We start from the raw sequence: 26,280 nt of genomic DNA on the forward strand, positions 1-26,280 counted from the left end.
TTTGGCAATGGATTGGACAGGACTGGTAGTCGTGGTGCGCATGCGCACACCGTCCGCGAAACCTGGTGATAGCACAATGGAGCGAGCAGCCGGAGTAATGTTTTGACCGGTAAGTGTACATGACAAAATGTTTTTTCATATCATGGGGAAACACTTTTTTTCCTCTCTAGAAGCATGGTGGATGTTTTCAGACTGTATTGCAAACAGTCCAGTAACTGGTGTGCTGGTATTTGACTAACGAGCTAGTTCGCTGGATCATTCCCAAATACGCCAACTTTTATTAGTGGAGTTTAAAGTTCAGAGACGTCCACTTTGCAAATTTCAATTTGTCATTAGTTAGACCTATAGGGAATGCATGCGGATTATTTACTTTATCTTTATTGACAATTGTTGTCGATTACTTTGCTACCTTGTATTTATCGTCGTATTAATACTTGTTTTTGTGTTATTTCTAAAGATTTTCTTTTAAACTTTATGCAGTGGTTCCATATTTTATGCAGTGGAATCGCCATGCCAACACATTTCAACAATGTTTTTTTATGATTTTGCCGAACTGATGCTTTTAAGTGACTGCTCACCGTGCCTGGTATTCTGTATAAATATTTTGAAACGGACCACGTTTTCAATTGTGTAGCTATATCGATTTATTGACTATTGGGGAAATTATTTTTATCGTTGTTTCTTTATAATGAGAATTCATTCTTACCCTGTGTTTTTACACTTGCAGCTCACAGGACTGTCATTAGCCTTCAGGTGAGGCAAAGTACTGAACAGTATTTTAAGTTGTACAGTAACATTATGTATAGCCTATGCTAGTATCATTCGAATCAGTCATTTATTTAACAAAATACTTCTTCTTTGAAAAAAGTGACTATTAAGTTCTATAATAATCACAGGTCAGCTAGCAAACCATAGTTAAAATGGAATAATTTATCATCACCTAAATTTGTTTACTTAGCGTTGATTGTAATGGCATGATGTCTCAGACAAAGACCAACTTCAGTTAAGGTGTCTGCATGTAATATTCCTGGAATATTACATTGTTCTTTGGAATCCTCAGAATCAGGATATTGTTTTGACATTCAGTATTTACATTGTGTTTTTTTTTTTTTTGGAATATGCTTTAGATGTGGAGTCACATTAATATATTCGTGTTTGTGTAAATGTAATCAGTTAGGATGATTAATGATGACCTGTACAATAATGATGTAATGATGACCTGTACAATAATGGTGTAATGATGACCTGTACAATAATGGTGTAATGATGACCTGTACAATAATGGTGTAATGATGACCTGTACAATAATGGTGTAATGATGACCTGTACAATAATGATGTAATGATGACCTGTACAATAATGGTGTAATGATGACCTGTACAATAATGATGTAATGATGACCTGTACAATAATGATGTAATGATGACCTGTACAATAATGATGTAATCTGAAATTAGGAAACCTCTGACCAAATGGGTAAAACTCTTTTTTTCTTCAGGTCACATACAGGTGGACTTCACTGGTGTGGATGGCCTGATGCTCTCTACTGACGGGGGCCGACTTACACTCAGAGCTTCTCTTTCTCTGTCTCTGAAGTTGGATGGATGGACAGGAAGATGCCACTTTGGAGGGTGATGTACAGTCACAGCTGCTGGTGTGCTTGAGAAGTAGGCCGGGGGACCGTTCCGCTTTACCTGGAACCGATGAACCTGAACAACTGGCTTTAGCTGAGGCAGTGCAGCAGGACAAAGCAGTGCCTGAGGCTGCTATGGCAGAGGAAGAGTGTGGCCAGACCACCGAGGCTGCCAGTAAGGAAGACTCCGGAAACCCAGATGTGGAGGATCTGGACTCCTTTAATCTGATAGAGCCCCCACCCCTGGACTGGAGGTCTGATACATCCAGTGAAGATGCTTCGGTAGCTGGCATGGATGACAGCAGGTTCCTGCCATCAGACACCATGCTTGACGTTCCTGAGAACAGTGTACATGGCTCATGGCTTTTCTCTGAAACCAGAGCCTGTGTACAGGAGCCAGGGCTTGAGCAAGATGGCCACCAGGATAGTACAGCAAGGAGAGATGCTGAGAAGATGGAGGATGAAAAGGAGCAGAACGAGGAATACAGACCAGATGGTGGCAATAATCACTTTCAGATTGATGACCTTTTGGGCCAGCTACAGGTCGTCACGCCAACACCACATCACAGCACGTGCACCACTGACATTTCACATTCTGCTTCTCACATGCCTGTAGAGCGAACTCTTGCCCATTCAGAAGTTAACATGCTTCCTGAAAATGAGGAGCACCAGTGTTCTGGGCTTCTTTTCTCTGAAAGCCATCAAAAAGATCTTTTGGGACTCCTGGAATTTGAGGAGAAGGGCTCGCCACTGCAAAGGCCGGCCAGTCTAGAGTACTTATCACACAGGAACGAGGTCGATGCAGTGGTGTCCGTGTCCTACAGCGAGGAGGAAGGACAGAGGTTTTGGGATTGTTTTGCAGATACCCAGGACATGGGCAATAGTGGAAATACTGTCCCAGGGCATCTGGAGCCGCTGACAGGAGACCGCGCCTCTTTAGAAGAAGACCAAGCTGCAGCCCCTATCAGCAGTGGGGTCAGTTGCTCACGACAACCAAAATGATGAAAGATCGATGTTTCATTTGTCGAATCTTGGATCTGCATGAGATTTTTCAGTGTCACTGCTTTATTATGCTAGTTTCCTGAATTGATTTTCTGATATTTTATTTGATTTCAGAATTCAGATTGTCACCCAGCCTATAAAGACGGTAAGGGAGTCGGCGAGAGGGTATCGTCCGCACATCCACCCAGTGACAGTTATTAACCTCTGGATCATGATTTATTACTGACCCGACTATCTGGCATCTAATGGAAGTTTTACTGCAATATTAAGATGATCCAATAAAAGATTAACATTGGGGGGGAAAAAATTGTGTATGTCCCATCCATCGCCTTAGTGCATGGTGGGGGTGCATGAACTGTCATAGCACAGAGCCTTAAAAGAAACTGAGGTTTAATGTTAAAATCACTTGCCGCTTCATTTTAAAATGCATTTTAATGTCCTTGTGATGAACAGTATAGAATATTGCACAGCCTTGTGTAAGCAGCAGTTGTCAGTTATTTTCATTACAGAAATTCATTTGCTTGTTATATGTAGCATAATAAACAGACATTTCTTTCAGCCGATATGTACTGATTTTTAGTCACTAGAAAGACGCTTATGTTTCATTCCCTGTCTGGTACTGGTGACCCAGTTCCTGGTCCCTGTGACCCAGAGGACCTTCTAGATGGAGTTATTTTTGGAGCCAAATACCTGGGCTCCACACAGCTCATGTCTGAGAAGAACCCTTCCACTAACGTCCGTATGGCCCAGGCGCAAGAGGCTGTGGACAGGATCAAGGTCATCCGTCCGTCCTTAAATTAGCTCTGGTTGTTGTGTTTTTTTCTTCAAAGTTGAGCGTATTTCTGTGTTTTTCTCGTTTTTAGGCTCCAGAAGGGGAGTCTCAGCCTATGACAGAAGTGGACCTCTTCATCTCCACCCAGCGCATTAAAGTGCTAAGCACAGACACACAGGTGCAGAGTAGTTCTCCCTCCATTTGGGGTGGGGTTTGAATCCTGCCTCTCTTTCGTGTGCGTGTGGAGTTTGCATGAACATGAACCACAATCCATGGTTTCCTGGCACGGTCTGAAGATAGGCGGCTAGATGATTTGGTATCTCTGAATTGCTGACAGGGTGTGACTGCGTGTGTCAGACTGGCAGTGCCCCCCCCCCCCCCCCAGTGCACTGTGTTTGTGGATAAGCTCCATTCCGCCTCTGACCCTGACCAGGAGTGATAGATGTATCGTATTTCAGTAACGTCTGGCTAGAGATGCCTCAGTACGCCCACAATAGGCCAGCACTTGGAAACTAACAATAAATGTCTAAGGAGCCTTGATAAAGACCTTATTTTAGCAAATGAAGGATACGCCTGAGCAAAGGCAGTGTTTAGTTGTTTTTATCAGTCTCGTAGCTAAATTGAGCTTCCTCTGTTACTCCACAGGAAGCCATGATGGACCATTCACTCCAGATGATCTCATACATCGCCGATATCGGTTCCATCTTGGTTCTGATGGCACGTAGGAAGCCGCCAGGCAGGAAGGGGGCCGGCGACGGGCCAGAATCAAACGCCCCCGGGCCTCGCAAGAATTGCTGCATGATTTGTCACGTGTTCTCCTCTGAAGACGTGAGTCATTTTCATCAGCCTGTGTCAGTTATTATATTTAAAAACAAATCCATGAACAGCGCTTACTATTTCAGAGAGCAAGCTGGCTCCTGGGGTAGGACTGTTTCTAACTGCTTCTGCTGCTCCAAACCTTTATGGTTCTTTTGGAAAACATCCACTTGCTTGTCTTTCAAAAAGGCGTGTTTCAGGATGAAATACCGCCTCCTGCAGGTCCCATGCACTCACTGCTGATAATCTGACAGCACACGACACATTCCGCCCTTGGGTGTTCCTCTGTTCCAATGTAAGTAAATCCCACACTTAGTCAGTAGGGATCATACTGCCGTTTGGCAACACTTGCTGACACCAGTCAGGACTGTCAGGGCTGCTGCAGGTGACCGGAGAGTCACCCTCCTCCGAACGGACAGGTGGCTCTGTTTGGTCACGGCAAATAGAACATGGTACTGCCATGCGGCATATTGTGTGAGTAGCTACCAGTCTGTGGCACAAACACACCCCTGCATTCTGTGGGCCAGCAGTTATATCAAAGTAACCATAATGAGAAAATGTATGATATGTAAATGCATGAATGCCTGTATCCGAGGCTCGCAATATGAGCTGCGCTTTGAGATCGACGAGGGACAACCACTCTGCCTCTCAGTCACCATTCTTACCAAGCCTGTTCTTAAATGGTTATCCAGTGATTTGGACCTTTTAGCTTATTTTGGAAGAAAGAAAAGCCTGGCGGCCCGGTGGCCAGTAGAGATCCCCCCCTTCCCTCCTCAGGTGACCCCCTGTCCCGCTGTCCCTGATCCCTCCGCAGGCGCAGGTCATCGCCCAGGCCATGGGCCAGGCTTTCGCAGTGGCCTATCAGCAGTTTCTGCAGGCCAACGGCATCAAAGCTGGAGAGCTGCGGCCCGGCGAGTACAGCGACTACCTGGGCACTCATGAGCTGTACAACGGCGACCTGGTGCACTTCTCCCGCTCTGAGAACATGAGAGAGGTGAGTTCGTGAAAAGATCATACCTTCCCGAGGCCAGCAGCGCTGGGGGGGGGGGGGCGGTATCCATCCTAAAGGTGCTTCGAATGAAACTGACAGAATCAATGTTGTTTCAGCAATACAGGATCGTATGGTGGTCAGTGGTCAGTAAAGTGCCCTGTGGAGTGGTGAACACGCTGCTGCTGTCTGCCCTTCGCATGATTCAGTGTCACTGAGGATGCCCCCTTCATGGGACATGGTGTGCCCTATAGAGTCAGAAAATGTGACAGTGTTCCTACTGAGGGCCCTTCTCTTGGAATACAGTGTGAAACAGTGCCCTTATAATGGTCTAAACGGCCCCTATGGGTACCCTTCCAGTGGAAAAGGGTGCCGGTATGAAGTGCCCTTCTAGTGGAGAGAAAGTGACGCAGTGCCCTATAAGGTGCCCTTACAATGGTCTAAGTGGCCCCTATGGGTATCCTTCCAGTGGAAAAGGGTGCCGTTATGAAGTGCCCTTCTAGTGGAGATAATGTGACGCAGTGCCCTATAAGGTGCCCTTACGATGGTCTAAGTGGCCCCTATGGGTACCCTTCCAGTGGAAAAGGGTGCCGCTATGAAGTGCCCTTCTAGTGGAGAGAAAGTGACGCAGTGCCCTATAAGGTGCCCTTACAATGGTCTAAGTGGCCCCTATGGGTACCCTTCCAGTGGAAAAGGGTGCCGTTATGAAGTGCCCTTCTAGTGGAGATAATGTGACGCAGTGCCCTATAAGGTGCCCTTACAATGGTCTAAGTAGCCCCTATGGGTGCCCTTCCAGCGTAAAAGGGTGCTGCTATGAAGTGCCCTTCTAGTGAAGAGAATGTGACGCAGTGCCCTATAAGGTGCCCTTACAATGGTCTAAGTGGCCCCTATGGGTACCCTTCCAGTGGAAAAGGGTGCTGCTATGAAGTGCCCTTCTAGTGGAGATAATGTGACGCGGTGCCCTATAAGGTGCCCTTACAATGGTCTAAGTAGCCCCTATGGGTACCCTTCCAGTGGAAAAGGGTGCTGTTATGAAGTGCCCTTCTAGTGGAGAGAAAGTGACGCAGTGCCCTATAAGGTGCCCTTACAATGGTCTAAGTGGCCCCTATGGGTACCCTTCCAGTGGAAAAGGGTGCCGTTATGAAGTGCCCTTCTAGTGGAGATAATGTGACGCAGTGCCCTATAAGGTGCCCTTACAATGGTCTAAGTAGCCCCTATGGGTGCCCTTCCAGCGTAAAAGGGTGCTGCTATGAAGTGCCCTTCTAGTGAAGAGAATGTGACGCAGTGCCCTATAAGGTGCCCTTACAATGGTCTAAGTGGCCCCTATGGGTACCCTTCCAGTGGAAAAGGGTGCCGTTATGAAGTGCCCTTCTAGTGGAGATAATGTGACGCAGTGCCCTATAAGGTGCCCTTACGATGGTCTAAGTGGCCCCTATGGGTACCCTTCCAGTGGAAAAGGGTGCCGCTATGAAGTGCCCTTCTAGTGGAGAGAAAGTGACGCAGTGCCCTATAAGGTGCCCTTACAATGGTCTAAGTGGCCCCTATGGGTACCCTTCCAGTGGAAAAGGGTGCCGTTATGAAGTGCCCTTCTAGTGGAGATAATGTGACGCAGTGCCCTATAAGGTGCCCTTACAATGGTCTAAGTAGCCCCTATGGGTGCCCTTCCAGCGTAAAAGGGTGCTGCTATGAAGTGCCCTTCTAGTGAAGAGAATGTGACGCAGTGCCCTATAAGGTGCCCTTACAATGGTCTAAGTGGCCCCTATGGGTACCCTTCCAGTGGAAAAGGGTGCTGCTATGAAGTGCCCTTCTAGTGGAGATAATGTGACGCGGTGCCCTATAAGGTGCCCTTACAATGGTCTAAGTGGCCCCTATGGGTATCCTTCCAGTGGAAAAGGGTGCCGTTATGAAGTGCCCTTCTAGTGGAGATAATGTGACGCAGTGCCCTATAAGGTGCCCTTACGATGGTCTAAGTGGCCCCTATGGGTACCCTTCCAGTGGAAAAGGGTGCCGCTATGAAGTGCCCTTCTAGTGGAGAGAAAGTGACGCAGTGCCCTATAAGGTGCCCTTACGATGGTCTAAGTGGCCCCTATGGGTACCCTTCCAGTGGAAAAGGGTGCCGTTATGAAGTGCCCTTCTAGTGGAGATAATGTGACGCAGTGCCCTATAAGGTGCCCTTACAATGGTCTAAGTAGCCCCTATGGGTGCCCTTCCAGCGTAAAAGGGTGCTGCTATGAAGTGCCCTTCTAGTGAAGAGAATGTGACGCAGTGCCCTATAAGGTGCCCTTACAATGGTCTAAGTGGCCCCTATGGGTACCCTTCCAGTGGAAAAGGGTGCTGCTATGAAGTGCCCTTCTAGTGGAGATAATGTGACGCGGTGCCCTATAAGGTGCCCTTACAATGGTCTAAGTAGCCCCTATGGGTACCCTTCCAGTGGAAAAGGGTGCTGTTATGAAGTGCCCTTCTAGTGGAGAGAAAGTGACGCAGTGCCCTATAAGGTGCCCTTACAATGGTCTAAGTGGCCCCTATGGGTACCCTTCCAGTGGAAAAGGGTGCCGTTATGAAGTGCCCTTCTAGTGGAGATAATGTGACGCAGTGCCCTATAAGGTGCCCTTACAATGGTCTAAGTAGCCCCTATGGGTGCCCTTCCAGCGTAAAAGGGTGCTGCTATGAAGTGCCCTTCTAGTGAAGAGAATGTGACGCAGTGCCCTATAAGGTGCCCTTACAATGGTCTAAGTGGCCCCTATGGGTACCCTTCCAGTGGAAAAGGGTGCTGCTATGAAGTGCCCTTCTAGTGGAGATAATGTGACGCGGTGCCCTATAAGGTGCCCTTACAATGGTCTAAGTAGCCCCTATGGGTACCCTTCCAGTGGAAAAGGGTGCTGTTATGAAGTGCCCTTCTAGTGGAGAGAAAGTGACGCGGTGCCCTATAAGGTGCCCTTACAATGGTCTAAGTAGCCCCTATGGGTACCCTTCCAGTGGAAAAGGGTGCCGGTATGAAGTGCCCTTCTAGTGTAGAGATAGTGTCGCAGTGCCCTATAAGGTGCCCTTATAATGGTCTAAGTCAGGGGTGTCAAAATCAAAGCCCACAGGCCGCATCTGGCTCATGGTACAGTTGCATCCGGCCCCTGTGATAATATCTAACGTCTATCAGAACTGACCTGCTGGTATATAGCTTCGCACAACACTGGCTCTACAAATTGCACAGCGATGGCTGAAATGTTGGCACGTCAATGAAGGCCTTGAAGGCAGCTCTCCCTCCTGCCTTGACAGACTCATCAGAGCAGAGGCATAGATTTAGGAGGGGATGAGGGGACAAGCAAAGAGATAACAGGCGCGTGGAAAAGCACGGCCCGATTTTGTACATAAACTTAACTCATTGATGACCTTCTATCATAACCAACAGTGAATCAATAAAAGGGATTTAATCATCTCATGTTATTGAGTTTTCATAAAGATTATCTTATCTGATTGTACAAACTGCAGCTAACTTGGTTAGTAAATAGCATAACACTAAATTCAAAACTGATAATGCAGCTGTAAATAGTGATTGTCTTAGAGAAAAATATCTCTGATGGCTGTCCTTCCAATGAAGGAAATGAGATGTGGTCTCCCACTGCAAGATGCAGTTTCCCATACATGTGAGAAGAGCAGATGGAATAATGTGTCCTCTTGGTGTTCCTATGTGTAAGATGACTAGCTTGACAAAGCTCTGGTTAAATAATCGTTGGCCTTTGTCATTTTTGGCCCCTACCCTTCCAGCAGCTTCTGCCGGCCTCTGCCCAGCGGACAGACCATACGGCCTGATGTCACAAAAGCTTAGGTACAGACTGCGTCTCTGTGTCCTCCTGGCCAGGTGTGCATTAGCAAGGTCCCCGGCGAGATCCTGGGGCTGGCAGTCGTGGAGTCGGGGTGGGGATCCATCCTGCCTACGGTGGTGGTGGCCAACCTACTGCACGGGGGCCCGGCAGAGCGAAGCGGCGAGCTGAACATCGGGGACCGCGTCATGTCTGTCAACGGCACCAGCCTGGTGGGCCTGCCCATCAGCACATGCCACAGCATCATCAGGGTGAGCTGGCTGGAGGAGCAGGGTCAGCTGGGAGGGGGCGGGGCCTGCAGGAAGGGGCAGGGTCAGCTGGGAGGGGGCGGGGCCTGCAGGAAGGGGCAGGGTCAGCTGGGAGGGGGTGGGGCCTGCAGGAAGGGGCAGGGTCAGCTGGGAGGGGGCGGGGCCTGCAGGAGGGGGCAGGGTCAGCTGGGAGGGGGTGGGGCCTGCAGGAAGGGGCAGGGTCAGCTGGGAGGGGGGGGGGGCCTGCAGGAAGGGGCAGGGTCAGCTGGGAGGGGGGGGGGCCTGCAGGAAGGGGCAGGGTCAGCTGGGAGGGGGCGGGGCCTGCAGGAAGGGGCAGGGTCAGCTGGGATGGGGCTTTGATTTTATGCACAAATTCTCCTTTCCCTTCCTTCGGTTGTTGTTAAATAGCTGCTTTCTTGCCATAACAGACAGAACTCATTATAAAACTGTCACACATACTGACGGATAATTTCTCAGGGCTAAGAAGTTCTGTCCTGCCACGTAAAACCTTCCTACTCAAACCTAGCATTTCACTAGTCCCCTGTCCCTCTGAGACTTCTTGTGTTTTATGGTAGAGATGGACTCTTTAGGTGGCTGCACAGACAAAGTGGCGTCTGAGACTAAGTGTTTTTGATGCCGCACCCCTCGAGGGCCCACAGTGTTTTTGATGCCGCACCCATCGAGGGCCCACAGTGTTTGTGATGCTGCACCCCTCGAGGGCCCACAGTGTTTTTGATGCCGCACCCCTCGAGGGCCCACAGTGTTTTTGATGCCGCACCCCTCGAGGGCCCACAGTGTTTTTGATGCCGCAGACCTGCATACAGAGCAAGCTGCGGCGCTGGGCGCTGCTGCGGGTGGCTGCCCTTCGCGGTCAGCTTGTTCTTGCCTATAGAGAGCAAGTTGAGGGAGGTGTGAAGAGAATTTCCCCCACGGGGATCAATTAAGTATCTACTATTAATATTAATTGACACTTTACAGACAGGTGTGGTGCAAAGCACACCAGGAACTGGGTAATTAGTCCTGCTGACCAGCGTCAGATTTGTCAGCCGCTCGAGGACGGGGAGTGGGATGATAACAAATGAAGATGTTCCCCTCGGGGACTCGCTGCAGTGATCACCACTCAAACCAGCCCGTACTGCTGAAGCAACGTTGATTCCGTCAGTTTAGTTTGAAGTACCTTTAGGAGGGATGGATTCACTGTAGTCTACACAGCACTCTTCCGGTCACACCTAGTCATTTATGTCGTCCACGTTTGATGTAATTAACATATTCCAGATTCATTCCAGGTGTTCTTTGTTTTTTTCCCCAGGATCTTAAAAACACATCAGATGTAAACCTCCGCATTGTGCGCTGTCCCCCTGTCACCATGGCAATAATCCGACGGCCCGATCCCAAATACCAGCTGGGTTTCAGTGTAGAAGATGGCATTGTGAGTGACTGGACATGTGCGCCTTTAAACTGGCGCTGTACCTGAAAACGTGCAGCTTTGTTTCCCCGTAAGATGTTAAAATGCTTTAATGTAAAATGCTGTTAATGTTTCTGTTGATCGGTTCACAACTTTCTTTTGGAGCAGATATGCAGTTTAATGAGGGGAGGCATCGCAGAGAGGGGGGGCATCCGTGTCGGGCACCGAATCATCGAGATCAATGGGCAGAGTGTGGTGGCCACTCCCCATGAGAAAATCATTGACATTCTCTCACATGCTGTTGGGGAGGTATGTTATGTTTCTATACACCTTCAGGCTTTGATATTGCAGCCATGTGCTTTTGTGTTTGTGTGCGTATGTTTACCTATAAAAAAAAAATGTAACAAATGTTGCATATATCAATATAAAGTGAAAAAATATTTTGCCCCTCTCCGCATGTTCACACAACCGAGTGATTTTGAACACCGTTATCTTACGGTTGGAGGTGCCGTTGTTTTGGCCCCCAGTACCTGTTAACTCCTAACGTTTTTTTGCAGATCCATTTGAAGACTATGCCTGCTTCTACATATCGACTGCTGACTGGCCAGGATCAGCCTCTTTATCTCTGAGGACAGAGGCTGAATGTTGTATCAGCAGAATACTACTGAATCATTTATGCTCTAACTCAAAATCACGATTTGCAGTATCACAACTGCAGCTAGCTGTAACGGTTATTTTAAAATTAGGTTTAAATGATAGATTGGGTCTTATTTTTGTCATCTGAGCTGAAAGTGCTATGATAAGTGATTGCCAGTGTGCCTCTGTTAGCAGTGGTTAGAAAACACCTGTACTTTCAGTTCCGAGTCACTTCTGATTTTAGCCTGTGATTTAATGAGAAGAGCTGTGTTGCAGAGAGTTTCTAATACCTTAAGGGAGACATGATGTCATGCATGAGCATCACATGTTTTATGCAATAAACACTGTTTTCTTTCCTGTTAAGTCTTCTGTGATCTGAAAATCCTCAAATCCAGTAAAAATATGGAGGTCAGTATAGTCTCTCAGCCGCTATGAGCAATTCGTAAGCAGGATCAGTGGTATCCACTCACCATTTGCCCTTGGGTGAGCACGGGGGGGTCCCGTCTAGCTGGATCGGGAGTACGGGGGGGTCCCATCTAGCTGGATCGGGAGTATGGGGGGGTCCCATCTAGCCGGATCGGGAGTATGGGGGGGGTCCCATCTAGCCGGATCGGGAGTATGGGGGGGTCCCATCTAGCCGGATCGGGAGCACGGGGGGGTCCCGTCTAACTGGATCGGGAGCACGGGGGGGTCCCGTCTAGCCGGATCGGGAGCACGGGGGGGTCCCGTCTAACTGGATCGGGAGCACGGGGGGGTCCCGTCTAGCCGGATCGGGAGCACGGGGGGGTCCCGTCTAACTGGATCGGGAGCACGGGGGGGTCCCGTCTAGCCGGATCGGGAGCACGGGGGGGTCCCGTCTAGCCGGATCGGGAGCACGGGGGGGTCCCGTCTAACTGGATCGGGAGCACGGGGGGGTCCCGTCTAACTGGATCGGGAGCACGGGGGGGTCCCGTCTAGCCGGATCGGGAGCACGGGGGGGTCCCGTCTAGCCGGATCGGGAGCACGGGGGGGTCCCGTCTAGCCGGATCGGGAGTATGGGGGGGGTCCCGTCTAGCCGGATCGGGAGTATGGGGGGGGGTCCCATCTAGCCGGATCGGGAGTATGGGGGGGTCCCGTCTAGCCGGATCGGGAGTATGGGGGGGTCCCGTCTAGCCGGATCGGGACTCTGTCCGCGGGCTTCGATGCCGGCGTCTCTGTCCGCGGGCCGTGATGCTGGGCAGAGTGTGATGTCGCTTTGCTAGTTCCTATGTGAGCATGCTCATATTTTTTATTTTTGATTAAAAATTAATTCAAAATTTAATTTTACAACACAAAAATAAGAAAAGTTATTAATTCTTGCATATCAATGCTGAGAAGTTCACATGGAGGAAGACAGCAAACACAACACGGTGTCCACTGCCATTCGCTTTTCCCATAAGTTCTCTTCAAAACACGTTTTTACTATAAAAATGATTTCCTGTTGAAATAACGTGTCTTGCAGACTATGAGAGCATTGGGTGGAATGAATTAGGTACGAAAAGCTGCTCTGTCCCGTCATCCTTTCCTGGGGCCAAACGTGAAGCATGCTGAGTCATTTTATTTGCACCCTGCATACTCCTTCGTGTCTGTGCACCATTAGTCTGCGCGCTGACACCAAATACAGGCCCATCACAGCTGCACAACATGACTGTGGTTCTTAGGAGAAGTGAGAGAGACCTGCAAACTCCCTCGAGGCTCTTCCAAGCAAAAATGGCCACTCATGCAAAGTCATGCTACTGCCCCGAACTTCTGGAAATCACCGCTGCGGTCCAGTGGAGGTCCAGTGGAGGTCCAGTGGCCTATGAATGCCTTCGTAACTCTTTCCAAACTGGGAGGTGTTAACTACAGCATTCTAGTGGTTTCAGGAATGTCATGTGATCGTAGCACTAGGTGAACAGGCATGCTGGTAATGTCACTTGAATGCTATGGCACCACGTCAGTGACATCAAGCAGGGCTCCTTGCCAAAATGATTCTTCCACTGACCGTAACTGCTCCTTTATTTTGGTTTAAGAATGCAAAGTATCCTTATATTCTGACTCCATTTATATATACTTCTGCAAAGAAATGCAATCAAATGCAAAATAAGCAAAACTATAACAACAAAACAGTTCTGATTACATATATTCAACATAAATGCAATTACAGTGTGAAGTCAGCTCCAGTGGTTTGTATCATTATCAGTCAAGAAGCAGAAATAGATAAGAATGACACAATCAAAGATTATTTTGCTTCCTTTTTCAGAAGCATTTGAGGTGCTGCTTTATTCTTTAGTTTAAACAACCATTTGAAGTGCATAAGAAACAGCAGGATTTCATCACTAGAGAATTTAAGGAAATGTTACTTCTGTAGCAGACACTGCTCTTCCAGGCCGGATTACCATGAGCTACACTGCATTTTCAGTGTGCATAACTGCATCCTTCTGCACTGTGCCCAAGCGCTTTATACGTCACGTGTTTCAGTTTGATGAATTGCAACTTCCTTTGGTTTGAGCTATGGACGCCCTGCTCTTACCTCGCCTCTTTCTTGCATAGACCCTCCTGATGAATAAAACACCACATTGCTGGTTATTGCTGGTTTGGTGCTGGTTAGTGCTGGTTTGGTATTGGTATAGCTGGTGGACTAGCATAACTGTGCTTCACTACCTGCAGATAAAACTGGTCCAATATGTCATTAACGATGCTGCTCTAGCAGCACCAAAACACAACATATGCTGTATAACCAGTACACATTATGTTGGTTGCGCTGGTAACCAGCTATGCCAGTCTATGCTGCTTTTTTTCGCAGGGCCTGTTTTGGTGCATGTCCAAACAACTCTTTTTAACAAGCGTGAGTTTCATACCTCCCTGCAAAGCAGATGACTGTTTATCTAACAGCAATCAACATATAGTACTAAGGGACTATTCCAGATTTGTACATTCACATGGTAACAGACCTCTGAAACTGCATGGTGTGTGACTCTGTGACCGTTGCCTTGGATAAGCACTTGGTTCGCAGTGATCCTGTACTGGAGGCCGGATGAATTCAAGGCCGTAGCCATGGAGTCAACACAGGCAGGGACCAAGGCCGTAATTGTAATATACATTGCGGGGGGCATTGTTTTAAACTGAAAGTTATGTGTTTAACACAACTTTTTTAAAGTATAAGAATAAAAAAAAACAACTGATGAACTGTTTGTGCTTTACTGTATGTCACCCGTGATTTTTGGAGCCTCGAGGCTTACGGACTGTCCTGCATTTAAAAACTCCTAACTGTGGGTTTTCGGCTTTAGATTGGGCTTGTTTACATATCAGATCTAAATTCGCCGTAAATTACTTTTAGATAAAGCTCTATTCAGTAGGAATGTGCTGAACAACTAAAATGTCTTCATACGTGGCACAAACTGGCTAAATGTTTTAATATAGATTATCTCATGCTCTGTGCTAAAGCCACACCATAGTGGCCCAATTGATGCAAAGATAATGCCCAGCTCATTCGTATTATTAGAAAATGATCTTCCCACGTCCGTCACCTCCAGGGTTGCATAATGTGAGAATGAGGCGCCTGTGTTGCGCTGGGACTTTTGGAATCTCACGTTTCCGGTTTTATTTGAATACCGAGGAATTTCATAATTCCAAATTACGCATATTTGGCAGCGAGAAAATGGCGTTTTGTCAACTGCGCGAAAAACTTTAGTTAAAGTCCCTAAATTCCTCAGTTCAGCCTCATAACCCGGTGTGCATCCCGGTTCGCTGGCGACTCGACGGCGGAAACTCCCATCCTGCAGGAATTTGCCTCTTTCTATCCATATAAGGACTTTTTGATATCAATCACGACTGAAAATGGGAAAGGAGGAGCCTGTGCGTAAGTAAGCGTGCAGCGCCCATTATGAAAGACACCGGAGGAAGTCAGTGCTCTCGCCCAGAAGTGCGGGGATCCCATGCTGGAGAAAGCGGCTCCTGCTTTAGTCCTGAACTTTAAGGAAGAAACCGGAGCACACAGACAGAATGTCCAGCTCACAGTTTAACAAAGGACCCGCGTATGGATTTTCTGCAGAAGTCAAAAGCAAAGTAGGTTTATTAAATGTATTTTAGTGTATTTCTTTCTGAATGCGTGTCCTCCATGTTTAGCTTGCGAGTGGCGCAAATCTGATAAACACGTGAAGGCAGTAAATACCTCGCATTTTCTGAGTTTTCCTTTTCACTTTGTTGCTGGTCGTCTGGAAACTTTAACCCAAAACCGCGTCCATTTTTTTTATACACTTTTTTTGGTGACTATTTTAAATCGATTCAAAGTATAGCCCACTTTCAAAGATTTAATCACTTTTGCCGTCTGTGATGATCTGACTATATCCAAAATAACTTCAAAGACGACTGACAATTGGGCGTCACCCACAGAAGACTATATTTTTTTTATATTGATGATAGTTATTCCTTTGTTTTGTAGCCGTTCAGATGGACTGCATGCCTGTGTACTAATGCAACAGGAGGAGACGTTTTCGAAAGTGAACTTTAGGGTGTTTTTAAGGTAATGATCGGGCAACTGGATGCGATCTGACTTCCTTGGTTTGCGAAAAGCAGCCGGTGCTCGCTACACGTGTGAAATACTGACATGGAAATAAGACAAGAGCAGTTTTTAACTATGCAGTTGTCAAATCTTGAAATATATTAAACACATTTTTTTAATGCAGTGTCTCAAGAAGTGCAACTTGATTCGGGTTTTTAAGCAATCCAGTCCCCCCCAGTGGTTGGCACAAACAGACCCTCTACCTTACGACGGGGATTTTCTAAATGTTTTATTTTTAAGTTGGTATATAGGACCAGAAGGTTAAGCGTGATTTTTCTGTCTTTCAGCGATGAAACTGATAAATTTGCATTTAACTTTTTTTTTTATGTGCGATATCGCCGCTAGTTTTACCTCTGTAGTTTCTGTTACATCAGACGGCAAAGCTGATATAATTACTAACAAGGTTTTAAAATGGCAACTTGCGGTTCTATGTCTTCTATAGTATTCTAAAACGAAATGATTTCTCTTTTCCTGCTTGTACCGAATGATATTATGCAGGCCTATTTCGTTGTCTAAGAGGGGAAGTGAGTTTGTCCGATACTGAGGATTTTTTAAGAATGTGGGTTGCTTTAAGGAAGCTTAGGCCTATCTAGAGAACGATCAGCGTGTTCGCCCATATGCTTATTCATGCAGCTCGCAAACGATTTTGTTTACGTGTCCTTGTTAATTCTGAAGGATGTGGCTGTTAAGTGTCGTCACATTAATGTGATCACACCGAAAGTCGGTTTTGCTCATGCTCTGAACTGAGTCCACACCCTCTACTTCTTAAATAAACAGGAATTGTTTGTTACAACGTATTTATCTGTCCCCAGAGTCTAAACACAATGTAGCCTTGACATTCCAGTCTCTTCTCGGTCAAAGGACTTCAACTTCTTATACTGGACAACTTGTAGAATAAACTATTTTCCAGGCACCTTCTATCACTTGCTCTGATATGGTTGATGGCTGTTTGATTGCATTTCTGACGCCCCAGTATTGCAGTAAATGTTTGTTTTTAAGGAACCATGCTGGCCCTTAATCATTTCCCCCCCCCCCCCGATTTTCGTCGCTGTTTTAAAATAAGCAGAAGTCTTGGGTTTCTAGTGTTTAAACTGAAACCAGCTTGTTGTCCTTCCTGACTGGTGCTGTGAACCAAACTACAGAGAAAATGAAGATTTTATTTTCTCGTATGCTAGATTTTTGGGTTAAGCTTCATTGGCTGGTGTTCTTATGGTACATTTTATGTACTATACATTTAATATTTAATTTATACCATCGAGGCTGAATGGCGACATTAAGATGTTTACAGCGTTAACTGCTGACTCACAGGTTGTATGCTGTCCAGGCAGACATTTAGACTCTTCAAACCTTGTCCGTATGGGTGCTGAAGGTGTCTTGTGACCGTAATCGAGAATTCTGTGCTGAACCTCCACCTTCCTTCCCCTTCCTGTGGCTGGGGGGGGATTCGTCATACACCTATTGCTGTGGCAGGATGTGTGTTCATCACTGACGGTGCACAAATCGCTGGCGGCATGTTGGATGTCTCAACATGGTCCTGTTACCTTTTTTGTTGGTGTGCAGACTGTTTTCTACACTTTAATTTACTAAAAGAAATTTTATAAAACACCCATGACATGTTTGCTATAAACAAATCATCCCGTTTAATGACATGACATCTATCTTTTAATTGGTTGTCATGGTTACAGTCTTGGGGTCCTGTTAAAATAATTTGATCAGTTTAGCTTATTTTATAATCATAACCGACACCCTTGTGTTCTGTAGCAGGAAGGTGGAAAGACTACAGGCTAAGTGTAATGTTAGGGTTGACATTCTGAGACTGCATTGGGATTGAGGATTGATGGTCTACAGGTCCTCAGATAACACTGTGTGCTGGTGTTTGTTCCATTGACTGAATTGTTTCTAGGTAACTACATCAGTGAGCAAGATGATTCGCTGGATAAGAACACGTTTGAGCCGTTGATTTAATTGAATTGCGCAGTTTGTTTGAATGGAAAGATGAAAGACCCTGACTTCATTTTACGGTTCTGCTAAATTTGTCATGAATAATTATGGTGAGGAATGTAAGTTGTAAAATGGTTCAGTCTCATATAAAAGGAATAACAGCAAGTTACTGTTTGGCCCTTTTTATAATTGATTGATCTTAAGTTAATCATTGGCCAGGTAGATTTAATATTTACCTCCCCTAAATGCATACATTGCATTGGTTTAGAGGAGTAAAATGGTGTGGCTGACGCTGCTTCTGTGTAAGGAATCGGTCTAAAGCTCTGCAGAAAGACCAGCTTGCTGTCCTCGGTCTCCCCTTCGGTGGTCATGCGACTTACACATACCTTCCGGAATCTCCTCCTCCTTGTCTGGTTGGAGCTTTTGAGGGAATGGCGCACATTGCCATAGACTGTGTAGAGATGACTGTGAGGAACCCGCTGTAAACCACCCGACAGTGTTACAGTGGTTTATCTCGCGAGCTTCCCTGTTCTCAATGCTGAACTCCAGGGACCTGGCCTGGCTATCTGCTTTAAAGTGCCGCTTTGATTTTGTTTGTAGACTGACTTGTATGTTGCTATTTCCGCTGCTATCCATTTCAATGTAACACGATGTCAATTGTTTAATCCATCTCAAGCAGCCCTCATTAAGAGGATCTGAAAACTGAGTCGGGTCACTGGTTTGAATCCTACGGCTAGTAGAGTAGTCATATAATTGTTGGGCCCTTGGGCAGCCTGTTAATGCCAAAGACTGCTCTGGGGGGGGGGGCGGCAGAAAATGGCTGACCTTGTGCTCTGACCCAAAGCTTTGCTCTCGTGTGTGTGTCAGGCTAGAAAGATGGCATATGTGAAGATTGAATTTCATTGTACTTGCTACCTGTACAATAACAATAATTCTTCTTCCTGTTCTTGGGACAGCATGAATAGGTAAAAGGTTTTAGGGCTGTAATGTATAACTTGACTCCTAACTCTTTATTTACTTACACCCATTGTCACTCAGATTGCCCAGAAGTATGATCCTCAGAAAGAGGAGGAATTGCGGATTTGGATCGAAGATGTGACCGGACGCACCATCGGGGACGACTTTCAGAAAGGTCTGAAGAACGGGGTCATCCTGTGCGAGTGAGTCCCTCAGACCTTTGGTCCTATGCCTATCAATATATAACACGAGACTCCGCATGGCTATGAAGTCACCTGTGTTTCATGACTCGTATATTTAGACAAATTGATTTCGTTTGCAGACTGATCAATAAGCTGAAGCCTGGCTCTGTGAAGAAGATAAACCAGTCCTCTCAAAACTGGCACCAGGTCAGTCCCCCTGCGAACTCTCTGGCTTAATGAAGTGTGTTTGCTGGCATGAGCTGGCTTGCAGGATCTCAAACACAGGGGTGGGGCCAGGCCTGAAGAACAATGGCCCTGCTTCCTGAATTGCATAACTGGAATGCATGCCTAAGGAGGGAACCCAGTAAAGCTTCTCCTTGGAATGTCTCTCGCCCAGCGCTGAGCCTCTCCAGCTGTGTCCTGAAATCAGAGTTGCTGCTGAATTGCGGAAAGTTCGTTTGGTTATAAAGTGTGACCTTAATCTCTTCTCTCGTGGAAGATTTAGAACAGACTGTTCGCAGTGGAAACTTTTTTTTTTTTTTTTTTTAATGTGGTTTTAAGTTTCACCATCTCCAACTAAAGCTCATGGAGCTGAAGAATCTGCCGCACGGTCCGAGGTTTTATTGTAAGGGCTGCTTGTAATTTGAATGGGTGGCGGCCATTTTGGTCGCGGAAAAGCACATGGGAGTTATTCTAGTTTTTACTGTCCCATGTAATTAGAGGGGTGCAATTCCAACTTGCTTTACAGACTTTATAGATGGTGCAATATGGTCATTTTATGTCAAAGGGGGACAGAAATGGCCTTGAATGGGATTAATTTGGGATGATACTGCAGCTGGGCAAAATAAACCGTGTGTATAATATAAAATATATACACACACTGTGGAAAAGTACAGTACTGTAGACTGAAGTAATGAAATAAATGCAGCTGTGAAGGTCAGTCGTATGTTTGAATGCCGATTAGTAGAACGTATGTCAAGGATGAAAGGAAATGGCACTTTGGGGTGTTTTTAAAGCTGAATTCCTGAGTGCCTGAATTGTAGGTGCATTGGTAACAAAACCTGTAAACCTTTGTCAATAGTTTCCAGTCGTGGCAATTTATGCCAAACATGGACAAACTGCTGCGCAAGTTTCTGAAGGGGAATAGTGATTGCAAGCTGAAGCCTGATGACCGGAATAGATTACACCACCAAAGCAAAAAAAAATAACCTACCACAGAAAACCATTTGAATTCAGCTTTGTTGCAAAAAGCTTGCATTTATTGCTGGGTTGCTTTCGGAAATGGTTCGCACTGAAGGCCAATGCAGACTCATGACCGATCTTTATGGTCAGTAAGACTCAACACGTAACATTAATGAATTATTACCACCAACCCCCCCAATAATGAAACGGCTGCATCCCCATTTGATTTTTAATTTTGCATTTTTTAAATTTTGTTACAGCTGGAGAACCTGTCAAACTTCATCAAAGCCATCACCACATATGGGATGAAGCCACATGACATCTTTGAAGCCAATGACCTGTTTGAGAGTGGCAACATGACCCAGGTGCAGACCACGCTTCTGGCCCTGGCCGGCATGGTAAGCTCTTGGTCTCCATGGTCCTATTGCCCTGTCGAGTTGAAAAACGCCCCCTTCCTTTCAGTCTCCCGTACTGCTTCCTTAGTGTAATACCACTGCATCTTAAAAATGCTCCTGCTCATTACTAACCTGTTTTCCGTGATCACACATCCTGGCAAACCATGACGAACCAGAAACTTTCTTGAAAGCATATTGCATAAGTCAAGTCTGATCCTTGACAGGACGCCAGCTCATTGCAGGGCGCTTCTACATACCAAGCACAGTTTCATCAGCCGCATAGGAACTTCAAGAAAGCTGCACAAACTGCATGGTAGTTAATGAAGAGCAAACACCAACTACTGGCCCTATCCAGTGAGCTCCAGCGCCTACTTGGTGGTGTTTCTTGCAGGCCAAGACTAAAGGCCTTCAGACCTCTGTGGACATCGGGGTGAAGTATGCAGACAAGCAGGAGAGGGCCTTTGGTGAGGAGAAGATGAAAGCTGGACAGTGTGTGATTGGGCTTCAGGTACGAGAAGAGCTTGAAGAATGATCACACTTTGGTTAGGGAGGATGTTATTGGAAGTGGCTGTTCATTGATCAGCGGTGACTTTTTTTTTTTCTGACTTCGAAATTCCTGTTCTGTCTTGCAAAAGATGGGCACTAACAAGTGTGCCAGCCAGGCGGGCATGAACGCCTATGGCACGAGGAGGCACCTGTATGACCCCAAGGCACACATCCGGGCCCCGATGGACAACTCCACCATCGGTCTCCAGATGGGAACCAACAAAGGAGCCAGCCAGGTAGGCATTCCGTCTGCTGCTTCCTGTCATTTACTGAGCAGAATGTTCTTCAGAGCAACGCTTGCAAAATGTCAAGCAGTAATGCCCGCTTCATAAAGGTGATGCACACACAATGGTATTAACTTCATCGCTTCCTACAGGCTGGCATGACGGCTCCTGGAACCAGACGTGCCATTTACGACCAAAAGCTGGGCACTGACAAATGCGACAACAGCACCATGTCACTGCAGATGGGGTACACTCAGGGCGCCAACCAGAGCGGCCTGAACTTTGGTCTTGGCCGCCAAATCTACGATGCCAAGTACTGCCCCAAGGGTGAAATGGGGGATGACCAGAATGGCGTGACGGCGGGGGGCTATACTCAGGAGTACCAGGACGAGGGCTACCAGGGGTACCAAGAGGAGGGGCAGGACTACTAGAGCGATCATCGGGGTGAAGGAAGAAGCTGCTTAGATTTAGGGTGACTGTCCTTAAACGATGTTTCTGCTTTAAAAAAAAAAAAAACCTGCTCCTTATTTTGGACCAATTTTTAATGTGAACATCTCTCTGAAATGCATTATTCTGTCACCTGTATTTCTGGACACGTCATGCACAGGATTGAATATATTGGTTTTAGACTCGGAGCTGAAAACATTCTTTTTTTCCTTTGGTGTATCATATGTTTTACTCTAAGTGTCTCCCCTTTTTATACGGTCGCACCAAATGCAGAAAGGCTTTGAGAATCCAAACCATTATACATGAAAGTACTGTTGATAGCTCTCTGCCTTTGTACCTATTCTGCTGAATTATGCTGTGACTCTGCCTGTGATGTCAGAGTTTCTGTAGCGAATAATGAGTATTCAGAGGCTCAGGTAGCTGTTATTTTAGACGTCAATGTAAGGATGATTGGTGTAGTGTTACGTTTTGACAGAAGGTTTTTATAAGAAATACTTCTATTAAAATTTGAGCTTTTTAATTTTTTTGATTGTATGATTGCAGACTTTTTAATATAAAGGGAACAATTTGCCATCTCAATTCTGGACCAATTTCTCCCTGAAATGAATGACATAATGTCCATTTTTAAATGTTAGCTGTCAGACTCTAGGAAATATGAAGCTGTATTATCTAATATTTCAGTATTTGTTCCATGCCATTATTCTTTCTATGAACTGTGTACCATTTCATGTACAAAGATTTCAACTGATTTGCTGATATGGCAGAACTGCAATAAATTAAGTTTATACAATGTCTGTGGTTCATCTGATTTTTTTTTTTAATGAGATTGTCTGCCAAGATATGAGGTTTTGAGTAAGTGACCATACTTTACAAACATTTGTGTGTGTGTGGGGGAAGATGGATAAATGTCCTTTAACCTTTTTGATTTGGGACAATAATGGCGGTAAAGGAGGTTGTATTTACTTCATGAGGTCATTTCCTTGCGATAAAATGAATCTGTATTACTGATTGGAAGAGCAGCATTCATCGAACGCATCAAATATGGTGTGTAAGTTACTAGATGCCGAGTTACATTTTTAATACACTTGCATAGTAAATCGTTTGCTGTTTAACCCGTCAGGGAATGCAGGGCATCTACAGTAAAGACTGTTTGTGATATGTAAAATCGTTCAATGACGTATTGCACGTGGCAGTGTCGAAAACTTATTGATTTAATTTACGTGTAAGAATATGCATTTACGAAACAAATTAAGTTATGTAAAGGACATCCATATTTCCAAGAATGTAATTTAAGGTTTCGTTCTTATTGTACAAGTATTTACTGAAGCTGTTTTGTGAAAATGTGTCTCTAAACATTCAACAACTTTTGTTATAAATCTTTTGATTTAATTTCAAAGCCCATTTCTGTGTACTACACGTAGGGTTGCCAACTCTCGCGCATCTGGCGTAACACTCACGCTTTGAGACTTACGCTCGTGCAAGGAATCTTACGGGAAATCTATATCATTTCATTATGAACTTAAAATCAGCCACATCAAAAAAGACTGTTAACAAGGTAATAGAACTGTTACATACATGTAAGTGTGTGTGTGCAGACTTGTCTAGAATTGAAAATCTCACGCCAGCCGGTTGACCAAAGTTGACGATCCTCTATACATTTAAGGTATAAAAACTCTAGCGCTCGTCCAAATTTATGAACAGCATTTAAAACGTGAGCACCTTGGCGTCCTCGTGTATCTGCCAGCCCCCTTCCAGGCCCTCGACCAATCACGTTCGCCGATATTCGGACATGAAGCGCGCCGACCAATTAACGCAGGCGCCGGTGTGTGTCTGCTTCTCCCGACCAAACAGGTCTGTTACGGAGAGAGAAACAGCGAAGACTGTGCGCCGGCTAATTATCGGGACCCTTGGGGATCCCCGGCATGGAACGTTATCACGGATGTAAGCCACGAACGGCAATGCAAATACGGGTGATACAGCAGCATGTTTTCTGGTTTTTGAACTGAGTATACGTCCGCTGTGTAATTCTGAATGCATGAATATTTCATAAGTGCTGGCTTTCCGCAGTATCGTAGCCTAACACCAGGAAGAGACCGCACATCTTGTTACGGGATGTCTGCTAAAAGCAAGCAGAGGAGGAAGCCTGAAATAGGCAAGTGACAGCGCTTGGGCTGGCCGCTAATGCCAAGTTTTCTGCTCCTATGTGGAGGTGCGTCATATGTAAATCTAAAGGCAATGGTAACTTAATGTGCAGTTTGAGTCGCCAGGTCATATTGTTATTTGTATTTTACAATATTTGTTTTGTTTAACTTACATTATTACATGTACATTATTAATGCTTTTCCACGAAAATGACCATGAACCATTGGCGGCTTTAACATCATACATGTCATTATAAGTAAGGGCTGCTGCAGTTTGCGGACAGTTCGGTTTCTTGTGTCTTTTGCCGGTAAGTTGTAGAAATGTTTTTTTGAACAGATGTTTCCTTTAATTCTGGCAGTCGTTGTGAAATGAATGTGCATGTGCACAGGCAAGTGCATCTAGTGATATTCATGGTGGTGAGTTTGAAAAGTAAAATACAGCAGTATGCTGTTTAACCCGTCAGGGAATGCAGGGCATCTACAGTAAAGACTGTTTGTGATATGTAAAATGACCTGTAAGCTAATTAGCATAAAAGGGACTGATGAATCCGCACGTGATGGGAAGGCCTGTGTAGATTAAATCCTAGAATTTTGCCAGAGAATATTTGAATTACAAGGACCACATTTCTAAATGACTGCATGTTTTACTACTGACTGTCATTTTGAAGGATATTTTCAGTTACTAATATCATATATCCCTTTTCACTCAGAAAAAAACATTGCAAATGTCTGTTTATGTAAATTAGTTTTTGGTTCCTTCTAGTGAATCTTACAAATGGATTTAAAATTTTTGTGCGGGCAATAGGTTTACAGGAGCAACCATACAAAAGAAGTCACAGTTTCAGATATTTATAAATCAGTTGCCAATACCTGGCCTCATGCTGTCGGCACAGGTCCTGTTTGTATTGGCTACATGTGGCAGTCTTCGTTTGCTCGTAGCCTCTGCCTTTAGCAGTGCTGCCCCCCTGTCTTGTCACAGCCTCAGCGCTGGGCCACAGCTGATTAGCATGCTAGCACAACACAACAGGCCATGGCATTCTGGACGAATCTCAAGCTCCTGCTCTGGAAGAACATCACTTATCGCAGGAGGAACACGGTAGGCTTTGGGCTCCAGCTTTCCCTCAAGTAACCATGTGGACTACAGATCTTCTTATATTATGCTGCTATTTCATTCAGGATAAATCTTGTATTTGTTGATTTCTGATGGGTGAAGTTAAGGCTCATTAATAACTGCTGTATAGCACCATTTGTTACCTGGCTTTCTATTTCTGCAGGTCCAGCTCATTATCGAGCTGCTTTGGCCCCTCTTCCTGTTTGTCATCCTCATTTCTGTCCGCTTCTCTCATCCTCCGTACAAGCAGAGGCAATGTGAGTGTCTGCTGAACCTTCATCTGGGACGCTGAAAGCGCCCTTTATTCATGGCAGTATGTCCTCTCCCTGGCTCACTGCAAGGCCTGCTTGTCTGTATGGGCTGATTCACTAAGTGAAGATGCTTCTATGTGTCATGCACAGGTTAAAGCTCTTGACCTTGAAACTAGTTTACCAGCTTTTCTATTTGTTCTGTGCTTCAGGTCATTTTCCCAACAAGGCGCTTCCTTCAGCAGGCTCACTAGCCTGGGTGCAAGGCATCATCTGCAACATCAACAACCCATGCTTTCAGCAGCCCACTCAGGGTGAGACCCCAGGCTGGGTGGACAACTTTGACAAATCCATGTGCGTATGTAGTACTGCCATCAGAAGCTGACAGAAGAGCAGTTTGTCTGGATTTTTGACATGTCTATCAATTTACATTCACGTCTCATTGCGCATTCCCTTTCTTGCAGAATCTCTCGACTTTTTGTTGATATCAGAACCATCTTGGCCTACGGTGGCAATCATTCAGCCTTTTCAGAGTTCCAAGACATACGATTGGCACTCCAAAAAATTAGAGGAAGTCCAAGCGTCTGGCCAGGTACACACTTCCCATCTACATTAAGGATAAATTACTAGTCCTTCTGCACCCATATTGACATTCAGGAGTGTATTTACTTCTCCGGGGCCCCTAGGCTGACATTGGTCGGGGCCCGTAAGTCGGCCATTTGAGCTGTTTTTTCGAGCCAAAGGAGAAATGTGAGGGAATTAAAAATGATTGAATATCAATAATACTTTAATCAAAGCACGGGATGATAGTAGTAAAACTTACCGATCAGGATGGAGGGGTGAATGTTGTTGTTGAAGTTGGCTGATGTAGGGGGGTGTCAAGAGGATCGATTGGCTTAATTTAAGAAGTTTATCCGTTCTCTGTGATGGACTGACATTTTGTCCAAGGTGTCCCCTGCCTTGTCCCCTGTGCTGCTTGGGATAGACTCTAGACTTTATACTCGGCTGTGGACCGGTAAAAAAAATGCAG

General features: G+C 45.8%; 3 protein-coding genes across 12 annotated transcripts in view; all 3 read left to right on the forward strand.

The window, feature by feature from the left end:
• LOC111860334 (amyloid-beta A4 precursor protein-binding family A member 3) lies at positions 1-11,678 on the forward strand. Of its 3 annotated transcripts, none has more exons than XM_023843942.2 (12): positions 1-109; positions 728-753; positions 1,499-2,608; positions 2,750-2,780; positions 3,267-3,412; positions 3,499-3,585; positions 4,053-4,235; positions 5,038-5,217; positions 9,065-9,277; positions 10,584-10,703; positions 10,848-10,988; positions 11,237-11,678. In XM_023843942.2, exons 3-12 carry the CDS (start codon positions 1,601-1,603, stop codon positions 11,306-11,308), a joined length of 2,181 nt encoding a protein of 726 aa, XP_023699710.2. In that variant the 5' UTR covers positions 1-109; positions 728-753; positions 1,499-1,600; the 3' UTR covers positions 11,309-11,678. The 3 variants fall into 3 exon arrangements, with proteins under 3 accessions (XP_023699710.2, XP_023699711.2, XP_023699712.2); XM_023843944.2 differs by having other exon boundaries at positions 48-109; positions 735-753; XM_023843943.2 differs by lacking the exon at positions 728-753 and having other exon boundaries at positions 12-109.
• Positions 11,679-15,188: 3,510 nt separating this feature from the next.
• cnn2 (calponin 2) lies at positions 15,189-22,540 on the forward strand. The gene is made up of 7 exons (XM_023843891.2): positions 15,189-15,380; positions 18,856-18,977; positions 19,097-19,163; positions 20,399-20,536; positions 20,925-21,041; positions 21,169-21,315; positions 21,456-22,540. Exons 1-7 carry the CDS (start codon positions 15,318-15,320, stop codon positions 21,732-21,734), a joined length of 933 nt encoding a protein of 310 aa, XP_023699659.1. The 5' UTR covers positions 15,189-15,317; the 3' UTR covers positions 21,735-22,540.
• Positions 22,541-23,581: 1,041 nt separating this feature from the next.
• The window catches only part of abca7 (ATP-binding cassette, sub-family A (ABC1), member 7), a 29,910-nt gene continuing 27,211 nt past the window's right edge, over positions 23,582-26,280 (forward strand). For 4 of the 8 annotated variants that reach the window (XR_011982803.1, XM_072700034.1, XM_023843894.2 and 1 more), the window contains exons 1-6: positions 23,582-23,691; positions 23,818-23,959; positions 24,871-24,987; positions 25,166-25,259; positions 25,463-25,604; positions 25,715-25,842. Coding sequence is in view for 7 of the 8 variants with exons in the window: in XM_072700034.1 (XP_072556135.1) it covers positions 24,922-24,987; positions 25,166-25,259; positions 25,463-25,604; positions 25,715-25,842 (430 nt within the window). In the remaining variant the exon portion in view is untranslated. Of the gene's footprint in view, positions 23,692-23,817; positions 23,960-23,986; positions 24,200-24,870; positions 24,988-25,165; positions 25,260-25,462; positions 25,605-25,714; positions 25,843-26,280 lie in introns of those variants that run through there. The other 4 variants (XM_072700035.1, XM_072700036.1, XM_072700037.1 and 1 more) reach the window with 4 other exon arrangements.

The sequence above is a fragment of the Paramormyrops kingsleyae genome, chromosome 15, assembly GCF_048594095.1.
Source record: "Paramormyrops kingsleyae isolate MSU_618 chromosome 15, PKINGS_0.4, whole genome shotgun sequence".
NCBI classification, from domain to species: domain Eukaryota; kingdom Metazoa; phylum Chordata; class Actinopteri; order Osteoglossiformes; family Mormyridae; genus Paramormyrops; species Paramormyrops kingsleyae.